The following is a 12535-nucleotide window of genomic DNA, read 5'->3' on the forward strand; positions in this document are numbered from 1 at the left end:
TCAGCAGTCTACGTGGGCACAACTCCTTAGAAGGGCAGCTTCAAGCAAGGCAAAATTATCTTCCTTCTCTCTGGAGAAAGCAGGGAGGTATGGATAGGCTGCACTGATGTGCAACAGTCCACCCAGTGAGTCCGCCTCAGACCCAACAAGACCCTCCCCTAAGTCCAGTACACTGACACAGGATTCTTTCCCTCCTTTCTCATCAGGAGCTTTGCCCAGTGCTTCCCATTTCGCCCACGCTCGACCGAGGCAGAAGCTGCCCTTGTTGCTCCTCCAGCCCCTCAGCAAGAGTGGCCACACATCTGAGTCACCATGGGCAAGATGGACAACCCCTCTGTGGAGCTGAGCTCTCCCTCCGAGGTGAAGCAGGCAGCCCTGGAGGAACAAGAACCCATCACCCCTGAGGTTCTGGGCACCAAGAAGAAGAAGAAGAAGGAGCTCCCAGACAGAGGTTCCTGGAAGGGGAAATTTGACTTCTTGCTTTCCTGTGTGGGTTACGCTATCGGCCTGGGCAATGTCTGGCGCTTCCCTTATCTCTGTGGCAAGAATGGAGGAGGTAAGAGAAACACACCATACCTGCACTCATCCCTGAGCAGCCTTGTTACTGAACAGATTTGGTTTGGTGTGTCTGAGTTGATCCTCCAGCTGAGAGCTGTCCTCATTTATTTACAAGGAGGACTGTGCACATAGGCATGCTGGGGAGCTCCCAGGGAAACCTGGGGGGTTCTCGTCAGCCTAGTGTGTTCTCAAGGGATAAGAGTTTTGCATGTGAGTGTGGGTTACATGTTTGAGGAGTTCTGATTAGAAGCATGGACCACAGTAGGGCTGGGTAGACATATATAAAAACGTGTATTTATGTACACATACACATAATGACTTGTCATCATCTATGGAAGGAAATGAGCTTCGACTTACTAGAGTGCTGTGAAAAGGGTCACAGTTATCATCTCCATTCTAATGCTTGGGAAACAGAGGCCATAAGAAAGAAGGCAGGTGGCAAAGAATGAAGATCCCACTTCCAGTGGGATGCATCTGGTAGCAGTGCCTTAGAGAGCTAGCACCAGGTACTTTTAATTCTCTTTATTATTGCACCACTATATCCTTTCCTTACCAGTCATCTGCTGAGGTTTTGCCAAACCATTGGAAGGCTAGAGAAAGGCAGGCAGATGGGGAAACACTACTGGGCTAGAAATCAAGAGACCTGGGACATCAACTCCCTGCCCAGCTACAGAGTTTCTGCATGTCTTGAATCAAGCCAGAAAATAAATTTCCGTGCCTCAGCCCCCCTCAAAAATAGTGCTATTTCTTCAGCCTTGCCAGGGAGATGTTTTTTGAGAAGGTAGTATGGGCTTGTGTTCGTAGAACAGAGGCTCTTCTCCTCACTCCATGGCCAGCTCTCCCATTTTTTGTACCTGTTACTAAAATAACCTTCTTTCCCCACCTTGAAGAGCTGCTCACTTCCTTGAACCCTTTCTCAATCTTCCTACACAAGTCCAAAATCCTTTTTCTCCCCTTTCAGACTGTATATATAATTTTAGTACCACCTGCTAGTCTTCCCACCTAGCTCTTTGCTTCCCTGTTAGCTCTTCCTTGCCCAGAGTCCTTGTCCTTGGTGTCACATTCATTCATGCTGCTTTGAAGGTCTCTTCTCATGCTTCTTCTCCGCATCTTTTTTATTTTCCTTTTGCCTTTGTTCTCGTGACTCAGATCCACTTCTGCTGTTTGTGTCTTAGGGGGTGTAGGATGCTCTTCTCCTCCAACCCTGGAAAAGGGTCTAGATCCCTGAGGCAGTCTACCCATGTAACTCCATGGCATTTAAGGGTATCTTGGGTCTTTTCTGAAGCATGTGGAGTGAGTTCCAGCAGGAGATCAGACATTTATCAATTTTGTCAAGATTTTAATGCAGTATGTTGTTTTCGTAGAATCATAGGATGTTTGGAAGGGATCCTTAAGATCATAGAACCGTAGGTTGGAAGGGACCTTAAAGATCACATGGTTCCCACCTACCTTTCCTTAGACCAGGTTGTTCAAAGACACATCCAACCTGGCCTTGAACACTTTTAGGGATGGGACATCCACATCTTTTTTGGGTTTTGTGAAGGGGCATAAATATGCAACTGAGCTGAGTGAGATTTATGGGAATCAGCCAGGCCTTCTTAAGGGAACCTGTGCCCCCAGTGTCAGAGTCGCAGTGTGGGTTTGTCATCTTTATCTAGCCACACTCTGGCACCTGATTGCCAGGCCTCCACACACAACATTAGCCCCTTGGCTAAGTCCCAACGCCAGCCAGTATCTGCCCCGTGGCTGCTGCATCATCTCAACACTCACACTGGATCTGTGGTGCCCGTGACTGTCTCCTCACACATAAAAGTGGGGATGACAATACCTATAATTAGATGAAGGGTGCTGTGAAGCTAAAATCAGTCCTATTTATAAAATCAGCTGAGAACCTAGGACAGAGGGTACTGTGGAGGTGTGGAGCACTATTATTAGCATGAGCAATGGCACACAGGGTAATCTCTGCCCTGGCAGCTGTAGGTATGCAGAGGGACCAGCCGGCTGTGAGCAGGAATGCCAGACAGACAAAAGGGAGGAGACTGGTGCCTGCCACCTCCAAAACACCCTGCCTGACCTGCCGGATCCCGCATTCATCTCACCCTATCAGGTGTGGCTGTTCACAGGCACGACTAGTCCCGCAGCCGGCAATAATGGGCGGCAAGTGGAGGCTGCCGATGCTGGAGACAGGCGGGAGAGCTGACGCACGAAAGCGTCATCGGGAGTCGATGCCACGGCATCTGACTCGCAATCGGGTGGGCAGCGCCTTGGCTCTGCCCCGATGGAGGCGCCTCCGGAGCAGAGCAGACTGTGGGTGGGACTCTAATTTTAGCGTCCCTCGTGTGCGCTGCTCAGAGCGCGGTCGTGTGGGCTGCTTCCATTACGCATAGGCAAATTGAATTGAATGGAAATATCGTTGTCTCACTTGCCACTGTCATGTTGCATTGGCTCACGGCTGGTTTGCTTGGTGCAGGGAGCCCAGGGCACGGCAGCCCAGCACACGGCCCGCCCGCTGCGGGGGGCAGGCTTCGCCCAAGTTGATGCCTGGGCTCCCTGCTGGCTCTGCACACAGATGGATGTGCCCAATTGTGCCTAACGCTCCAGCCTCCACACCTATTTCTAAACTCATGCACTCTTTCTGATCTCAACGGGGTTCTGCTGGACTCCAAATTCACTCTAAATGCGGCTCAGTACCTGCTAAAAATTGTGAGATCCTGAGCTTGAATAACTTGAGAGAAAAGTAGTCCTTTAAATAAACATCGTGCGTTCCTCATTTGCACACTGAGGCTGGAAGCAACAGTATGTTACTTCCTGTAATGCTCAACTTCTGATTCTTGGGCAGTGTTCCCTCCTTAGGGATTAATTGCTATTTCTTGCTTTATGGCGTTAGGAGCTGGAGACTGCAGGCAGATTTGGGGTTGCTGAGTAGGTGCCAGGCATCCTTCCATGTCTGCAAGGGTCAGTGCTCTGAGCAGGCAAGGCAGGACGAGTGGTGTTCCACGGGCTTCGGCAACACACAAGGTCACACACAGCAGACTCAGGATCTGAACCAGACTTCTTGGCCAGAGACTAAAGACCATTGCTTTCTCTCTGTGCCGAGGATTTAGGCACAGACCTGCAGACTTTAGGTACGAATTTCAGAACTGATTTCCACTCTGGTTGTATACATGTCGTGGTTTGCAGATTTTCCAATATTCTCGAGGATATATGTTGGGCCAGGACAAAAGACCTGTGTCCAAAAGTTTGTCTGTTTTTTTTTTTTACTCAATAGTCTAATAAAATCTTTCATCTACAAACCTTTCTGGCCTGCTGTGGATGAGAAATGCAAGATTATCAAGACTGTGGCCAAATTTTATTGCTTGCACAGAAATGAGGAAGGCACTTGCACTGCTTAAAAGCTCAGCCTTCAAACTCCACAGTGGCAGGGTGGCAGCATCCGTGTCCTCCTGCCGGGTTCCTTAGGGGAGTGGATCTTGCAGCCTGTGGTAAGCAAGAACACAAGGGAGAATGCCGAGTGTGCAGTGCTGCTCAAAGCTACTCTCTCCTCCTCGCCAGGCTGCTGATGAAGCTGAGAGCCTGTGCTTCCATGCCAGCTTGTGATTCAGGCTCATGGTCATCGAGCTGCTGGCCCGGAGAGTGTTTCCTCCCCACCACCCACTGCCAAATCCTCTTGCATGCTTCCTCCCTCGGATTCTGGGTGCTGGCACTTGCCTCTCCCAGCTAGGCTCAGCTCTCTGCTTGTCAGGCAGGCGTCCCCAGCTGGGTGCACCCTGAGCCAGCATCCCTGGCTGTGCCACGCTGCGTCCCTACCCTCAAGAGAGCAGCTGCTGGAGACTGGCTCTGCCAGGTGCAATCTGGGCTGCAGCTCTCCAGATTGGCTTTGCTCTCTGGCTCCGTGTTTGCTTTCCCTTTGTTATCTGGAGAAGAAGACTCATACTGACAGCTCAGCCCTTCGACTAGTGCAGAAACCAGTGCTGTCCCGAACATGGCCAACTACTCCTGAGCAAACTGAGTGTCCCCACTCAGTCCCCAGCCAGAGTTTGTCTTCCTCAGGAAGGATGGCATGCTCCAGTACATGCACGAGAAAAGTGGAAAATGATCTTTGTCCCAGGTCCTAAAAGTCAGGATGACCTGGACATGTTCAGCCTTCAGATCACACAGCAAGGCTCTCCTGTTCTATTCACTCTTCTTTTAACTGGGTAGCAGTAACACCTCTAGGGAAAGGCTGCACTACCACACTTGTAGTGATGAGATTTCTATAGGGCCATAGAGAAGAGTAATAGTTTTACCAGGAATTTTAAGGGTAAATCTAAAACATGGTTAGCTAAGAATATAACACTGTTATGAGAGAAAATACAGCCTTAGTTACAGTTTTCCTAAAAGACTGAAATAGCTGTAAATAAGAGAGTAGTGGCCAATCCGAGATATTCTTGTGCACTTTTCCCTCAAAGTGAAGAACTGGGAGCTGGTGCAGGTATGACAAAAAGCATCAACAAGAAAAAGTTACCAGTGTCAGTGTACAGGTACTGGGTTTTTTGTCAGATTGGGTTTAGCATAGCTACCAGCAAAGTGAGATTGGCATTACCTATCTAGTGATACCAGTGCATATGTAGACATGGTACATAAATACCCATTGTGATAGGATAAAGGGTAAAGCAGTGGAGATCTCAGTGGGAGACTCACGTAACACACCAACTCCAGTTGGAAACTGTCGTCTTTGAGCAAAAGTTGCTCCTCATCACGTGGGTGCTGTGGAGCAAGAAACCTCAGCTAGAAGAATTTACTTCATGGTAAAAGGGGGAGCTGTCTAATAACATTGCTCCTTCTTTCAGGGGCCTTCCTCATTCCCTATTTCCTGACACTGGTGTTTGCTGGGATTCCTCTGTTCCTTCTCGAAACTGCTCTGGGCCAATATACCTCTATTGGCGGCCTGGGAGTCTGGAGACTGGCACCTATGTTTAAAGGTACTGTGGGTTTATGAAAGCAATGGCATGTAACTACAGATTCCATTAAAGCTTTGATGAGCAAATCAGCAAATCACTTGGGTCTGGGATGGGGTGGCAAGTCAGGGGAGGGTTTTTCCCCCTCTGTCATTATCCAACTGTCCTTGACTCTGATGTTTGCAGTTATTAATATCACTATGCTCTGTTTGAGCAACCTTGGGTGGTGACAAGGCACTTCATGAGCAGTATGGGATGTGATAGAGTGATTCTGGTTGCAGAAGACCCATTTTTGCTCCAATCCTTCCTATTTAGACTTACCTTAATTGCATGGGAGAGGTGTAAAAAGGGGGCGTGAACCTGTTGCCGTGCCTGGAGTAATTGTTTTCTAGAAATCAGTGGTGATTTAGAAATGCATTGAATGTGGGATAGTGTGATTCTGCCAGGGAAGTGACCAGATCCTGTTTTCATGGGACTCTGTCCCTAAAGAACCTGTAGTGCCCTGAAAGGGAACAATATTTTCTCTTTGAAAATGGGTGGGTGAGGGAGGAGAGGGAATGAACCTCCCTCGCTGAACAGCTCACAGTGCAACTGTGGCCCACCCTCTGTTGAAGAGCTGATTTGCTTTTTCTGTTTCTGCCAAAAAACCTGCTGTGGTGTCCATTAACTCGTGTAGTGGAGACCTGGACGGAAGTTGCTCTCTGCCTTCATTTGCAGGTGTAGGTCTGGCAGCTATGGTTCTCTCCTTCTGGCTGAACATCTACTACATTGTCATCATCGCCTGGGCTCTCTACTATCTCTTCAACTCTTTCACTGCGGTGAGTCACTGGTGTATCTGCAGCACGGCATTGGCTGTGTTCTGGGTCCTCACTCCTGCTTTGTGGGGGCTGAGTGGTTTATACCATAAAACAGGCACAAGCTGTTTGCAGTTTGTGCAAATAACCCTTGTCCACAACCTGCTGGACCCTCCCTGAAGAGGTTCATTAGCCCTAGGAGCAGTTTCGTAGTGTTGATGGGTACTGATATTGCCTCTGAAGAGGATGGTCCTCTGGAGGGGATGATCCTATCTCCTCTCTGAGAAATGTTCCCCCCTCACATCAGTATTTAAAACACACCCTGTGACCTTGTTGTATTTCTAGAGTTGCACATTTCCATAACTGGTTTTGTTACAACACAGTCTTATTTCTCAGGACTTAGTCCTGACCTTAATTAGATCTTATTCAGACTTTTCTTGATAAATGAAATCTGGAAGATTTTTTTTCTGCTGGGAAAATGATACAGAAATTATCTAGATGTCTGCTTGTGATGTTCTCTTAGCATGTACTTTATGGTTTTTAGTGGGTTCCTCTCCCATAGCAGGGTCTTCAACCATAGAAGGTTAGAATCATACCCCCTATCAACTTCTTGGTAGCTGAATGATTAATTTCAGTCCAGAAACTAGGACAAGGTTCTTTAACATTACTCTCTGAGAAACCTCAAAGACAACAACTGCATGGTCCAAATGGGATCTTTTTAAATTTTATTTAGATATAAGCATGAAATGCTGTTATGATACAGTACATCCAGTTTTACTTTTTATTTCAACAAAATTTAAATTATATATCGAGACTTTTGCTAAATTATTCCATTTAGTATTCCCCACTGTGCTCCTTCCCCCATTGCTACATACTACTGTAGGCTCCTGGATCAAGAACAACATTGTTAGTTGTGGATGAATAGATGCAGCCTCAGAGGATTCCCAAATGACCAAAGGTCTGCCCCAGAGGAACACATCCTTGGGTAAGATGAGGCTTTGGTACATTTGGGTGTCACAGACCCCCCTGCTGACAGTGCCCATATGTACACAGGCAGGTCCAGATATTTGGCTCAGGAAGTTTTCTTTTACCAGAGACAATTCCAAATTCCAAAAAGGAGCCGAGGTACAAAAAAAAGCCTGGACTAATTTCTGTCCTTGTCCTTCCTAAATTTGACTAGGAGCATTTTGAACGATAATAGGAGTGAAGCTTTTCTGTCCTCTGAAATTCAGAGGAAATAGAGCAGCAAAAACTGGCCCCCAACCTGCCTCTCCCTGTAAGAGCTGTGCAGCTCCTCTGATGAACAGAGCACTTGGTTGAAGGGCTGCAGTGCGGCACTTCTTGAGCCATTGCCTTTACATCAATGTAGTTAGAAAGACTTCAGTGAAATCACTGTGTGGGTGGAACAGCCTGAGTGGCCAGAGAATTTCACACCCCCCCCCCAACCCTACAACACCTTCTGCCAAGCCAGCGCTTTTAAAGGCATTGCCTCCTGGAACCAACTTATTCAGACGGAGCAATGAAGGTGGCACTTAAAGGCACTGATGCCACAAAACACTTAAAACACAGATAATATTTCTGAAGAAGTCAGTGTTTGTGGATGAATAGTGATGGATAAAAACATCTTCTTAGAGCTTGGTTGAGCTGGAGCCCAAGGTCTTATCTGCAGAGGGAAATCAGCCAGAATAGCTGTTCTGCATTTATCTAAGTGCACTGTGCTCGAGGGAAGAGATTGTTAAACACTGAGACATATCTGACCTGCTTTTCTGGGACTGCCTCGGCCGGGCACGGGTGAGTCCTCTTGCACGCTCACACAGTCCCTGACACTACAGCTTCAACGCTCCTGGTGCCAGGGCTCATCACATTAAATCTGTAGTGGTGTGTTGCCATCACACCGCCTCTACCTACAGCATAAACATCACCCAGGAATCCCTTTTTGCAGCTTATAATCAGGGTAGGAGAGAGCATGAAGCATCTACTGTGCTTTAAATTTACTCCTGTGCTTGTGCTACATTAGTCTATTTGGGTAGACAACCCATTAGCCCCCATTCTCAGGGCCATGCTGGTTTTTTAGCCTTGGAGCTTAGGATAAATGAGAGGAAAGAAACTGTTTATTCTTTGTGCAGTAAATTCCAGGCACTTGTTGAGTAAAGCTAACCAAAATTTGTAATGGTTATAAACACAATATCCCTCAGTAACCATTTTAATTTGTAGCTATTAATTACCAACAGTTAATTGGAAATTACTTTCTATCTGGGGAATTGCTAACATTTTATTAGAGCTACAGCACTGTCCTAATCAAGCTCTGATATTGTTTCCTGGAAAATCCTTGTCACAAATTACCGTATTTTAGAAAATGGTTTCACACTTTTGGCTACAAGGTCGAGCCCATCCGATGGTGCTGCCCATCCTCTTTGCAAAAAAAATAATGGGTTTTCAGTTTAAAATAAGCCAAATTTTAGTTTTCAGTGCTGCCCTTGGGAGATACAACACTATTGACGACCTTACTGTCCTTTTTCTTATGCAGGACCTGCCGTGGCAGAACTGTGGGAATGCCTGGAACACCGACCGCTGCTTCTCCAACTACTCCCTGAATGACACCACCAACCTCACCAGTGCCGTCACTGAGTTCTGGGAGTACGTCCACAGTTGCCTACACCAGGTTTCTCCTCCCTAACCACAGTCGTATCTGCCCCCCAGGATTGTGGCTGGTGCCCATTTGGCACTACTCTTTGGATAACTTTGGCAGGAGGGCGTTACAGCCAACCACTGGCCCTGGTGGGCATGGGGTGCACTGTGCAACCTCAGGTCTGAGGGACAGAGAGGATAACAGCCTCTCCACCTCTCTTGTCCTCCCTGTATCGTCCCATCATGATGAACCTCAGGCCTCTTTAAGGTTGTGTAGGTTCTCATGCTTGTCCTCACCTGACCCTTCACCCAGCAGACACCTCTGGGATCTCTAATCCCACTGCCCCCAAGGGTTGGACTTCCCTCTAACACAACGTCTCCCATCCCTAGGAGAAACATGCACCAGATGTCAGGGGGCCTGGGAGAGCCTGGCTCTGTTCGCTGGCCCCTGGCTGGCACGTTGGCCCTGGCCTGGCTCCTGGTCTACTTCTCCATCTGGAAGGGTGTGGAGTGGACAGGCAAGGTATGGTGTGCGGGTCGGGTATTTCAGTGCTGCCCCTCATTCTGCACTCAGGTCTGTTTTCAAAATGTCCTCCAGACTCAATTTTATTTAAGTGCCTATAACTGAGGTTATGGTGTTTTGAGGCAGAATCACAGCAGATGCTATTAAATTCCTGACATTTTACCTTTCATGGTTGTTAAAATTGCTACAATGTTTATGGTAATTTTCATTCTAAGTGTAGAGATTAACTCTTCCCTGTAAAGTCATGAGTCTGAGAGCTCAGTCCTTCTGGGAAGAGGTTTGTGAAGTTGTTTTCAGAAGTTACTTATATTTCCCTCCTTGGGACAGCCTTTTGAGAGAGCAAAACCTCTTATGGTCTCCCACTTTTGAAAATCATCGTCTCTTAAAATGCTGTTGGTGAAAAAACCCTGACTATCTCGTTTGAAAATTTCCCTGCTGCCCTTTCAGTATTGGTGGCAGACCTTCAGATGAGAAGCACATTGTTATTCGCTTGTAACATTTCAGGCTAGCACAGCAAAAAGGTAATTTCTTAGTTTAGTGAAAACGTGATGCTGAGATACTAGGATGTGTTAGTTAGAGCACAGCGTGGTGCAGCGGGACAGTATTATGAAAGGAATAATCTAGAGGAGAGATCAGGAATAAGCACTTCAGGAGTAAGTCACCTAAGCTGTTAACTTCCTCATTGGTTCCCAAAGAGGTTTTAGCTACGCAGCCACAACAAAGCCCAGGTGATTCCCGGTATGGGTTCTGTGATGAGGGATGTCATGTACTCGTGAGTCCCCGAAATAATGCTGAGAAGAAAGTGGAAATCAAGACAACTCTTGTTGTTTGATGCATTGGTCTAGAGAAATACCGGCTTTAGCTCTGCAAAATAAGAATGTGATGACTTAAAGGGAATACTTCCGTGGACTAAATTTATTTCTGTGCAATTCCCTTTTCTTTGAGTATTTCATACAGACTTCAGCATACTACTTTTTTGATTAGTGTGTCCTTGCATATCATTGGCAGGGAGAAACCTCAAACAGACAAAGATTATTATCATGGGAATGAGAGACAGCAAATGCAAGGAAAGGCTGCTGTGCTTTGGCTGTGCTTGGGGAACCTACCTCCCTCACAGGGGGACGTGCCCCATGCAATGACACAAAGTGGGCAGGAAAGCTCCTGGGAACTGGTGGGTTAAAGGTTTCTCTCCATGGGGTCTTTTTCAGGTTGTGTATTTCTCAGCTACCTATCCCTACTTCATGCTTTTCATCCTCTTATTCCGTGGAGTCACACTGCCAGGAGCCAAGGAGGGGATCCTCTTCTACCTCACACCTGACTTCAGAAAGCTCTCCGACTCCGAGGTTTGTAGCCTAGCGAGGAAAGCTCCTATCTCCCAGTTGCCTCTGTATTAGTCTTCCAAGGGCACTTCCCTTAAATATTTTAAGTATTTAAAAAAATCCTGGAATAGTTCCTTTTTCAAGCAGTCACGACCCTCACAGGCTAAGACAAAGTTGCACTGGGCTGCTGCAGGAGATGCACCTGCAGCATGGAGTCCATCCCTCTCCTGTTTCTTTCTCTACAGGTCTGGATGGATGCAGCCACACAGATCTTCTTCTCTTATGGCCTGGGGCTGGGGTCCCTGATCGCTCTGGGGAGCTACAACACTTTCCACAACAATGTCTACAGGTTTGTTGTTTCTTTCCCAGCCTCCTGGATGGCGAGGAATGCTCAGGGTGAAGTAGGGGGTCATGGTGAGTCTGGGGGGGTCTGTTTTCCACTGTCCCCTTACTGCCAACACGCAGCCCAGGGGACACACTTTGGTCTCTATAGGGGGGCTCCCCTGCCTGCAGGACACTTCATATCTCAACAGTTCTACTTCTCCAGGGCATAAGACCTGCTCCCAGCAGGGCTTGGTCTTTTATTTACCCCACCCTCCATTCTTGGCCTCTTGGTAGTCACTTGCAGGTGGTTTCTCTTCCTCCTTTCTCTCTTCCAGAGACTCCATTATTGTCTGTTGTATAAACTCCACTACAAGCGTATTTGCTGGATTTGTTATTTTCTCCATCATTGGCTTCATGTCACACATCACAAAGAAGTCAGTCTCAGAGCTGGCCTCCTCAGGTAAGCAGAAACTCAGTTCAAATATACCAGCAACCTGTGAAAACAAGTTTTCTGTGAGCATGGGATGCTCACAGACCTTTCCTGACTGGGACCCATGCGTGAAATGCTCTTTAAACACCCTCCCACCAAGATGAGTCTCAGGCACCTGTGGCTGATATTGGTCATATTCTGGCTGCAAGGGGCATCTCTGTCTGTTTTAATGTTCTCCTCCTCTTAGTGCTGACCTTTTTTGTGATTTTGCTGTAGGGAAATATTTAGGCCATTTGCTGTCTGCAACCTTCTTGTACAGAGAATGTTTTCAGTAGACATGATAAAAGGTTGGAATCCCTTTTTCATGCGCAATCTTGAAATTGATCTCAGAATAATTTTTTAACCAAGACGGGACTGTGTCTTTTGGGGCAAAGACATATTTTGAAATTGCTGTCTTCCCGGAGAAAGTTTTTATCTCAAGAAACACCATTTTTTTGGGAGGGAGTGTCGACCTGCCGGAAGGCAGGAGGGCTCTGCAGAGGGATCTGGATAGACTGGAGAGATGGGCTGACTCCAATGGGATGAAGTTCAACAAGGCCAAGTGCCGGGTCCTGCACTTTGGCCACAACAACCCCCTGCAGCGCTACAAGCTGGGCACAGAGTGGCTGGAGAGCAGCCAGGCAGAAAGAGACCTGGGGGTGCTGATCGACAGGAGGCTGAACATGAGCCAGCAGTGTGCCCAGGTGGCCAAGAAGGCCAGTGGCATCCTGGCCTGCATCAAGAACAGTGTGGTCAGCAGGAGCAGGGCAGTGATCCTTCCCCTGTACTCTGCATTGGTGAGGCCACACCTTGAGTATTGTGTTCAGCTCTGGGCCCCTCAGTTCAGGAAGGACATTGAGGTGCTGGAGCGGGTCCAGAGAAGAGCAACGAGGCTGGTGAAGGGACTTGAGCACAAGTCCTATGAGGAGAGGCTGAGGGAGCTGGGCTTGTTTAGTCTGGAGAAGAGAAGGCTTAGAGGTGAC

At 47.6% G+C, this 12535-nt stretch overlaps 1 protein-coding gene across 1 annotated transcript in view; it reads left to right on the forward strand.

Annotated features, from left to right (window-relative positions):
* The first annotated feature begins 216 nt into the window (after positions 1-216).
* The window catches only part of LOC114062778 (sodium- and chloride-dependent GABA transporter 1-like), a 22500-nt gene continuing 10181 nt past the window's right edge, over positions 217-12535 (forward strand). Inside the window, exons 1-8 of the mRNA XM_027894617.1 lie at positions 217-556; positions 5388-5519; positions 6213-6313; positions 8817-8926; positions 9308-9440; positions 10649-10783; positions 11005-11108; positions 11419-11543. Of these exons, the coding sequence (XP_027750418.1) occupies positions 313-556; positions 5388-5519; positions 6213-6313; positions 8817-8926; positions 9308-9440; positions 10649-10783; positions 11005-11108; positions 11419-11543 (1084 nt within the window). The 5' untranslated portion in view covers positions 217-312. The remainder of the gene's footprint in view (positions 557-5387; positions 5520-6212; positions 6314-8816; positions 8927-9307; positions 9441-10648; positions 10784-11004; positions 11109-11418; positions 11544-12535) is intronic.

Source organism: Empidonax traillii, unplaced genomic scaffold (genome assembly GCF_003031625.1).
Source record: "Empidonax traillii isolate 1590-97213 ecotype Southwest subspecies unplaced genomic scaffold, ASM303162v1 scaffold434:size946695, whole genome shotgun sequence".
NCBI lineage: Eukaryota > Metazoa > Chordata > Aves > Passeriformes > Tyrannidae > Empidonax > Empidonax traillii.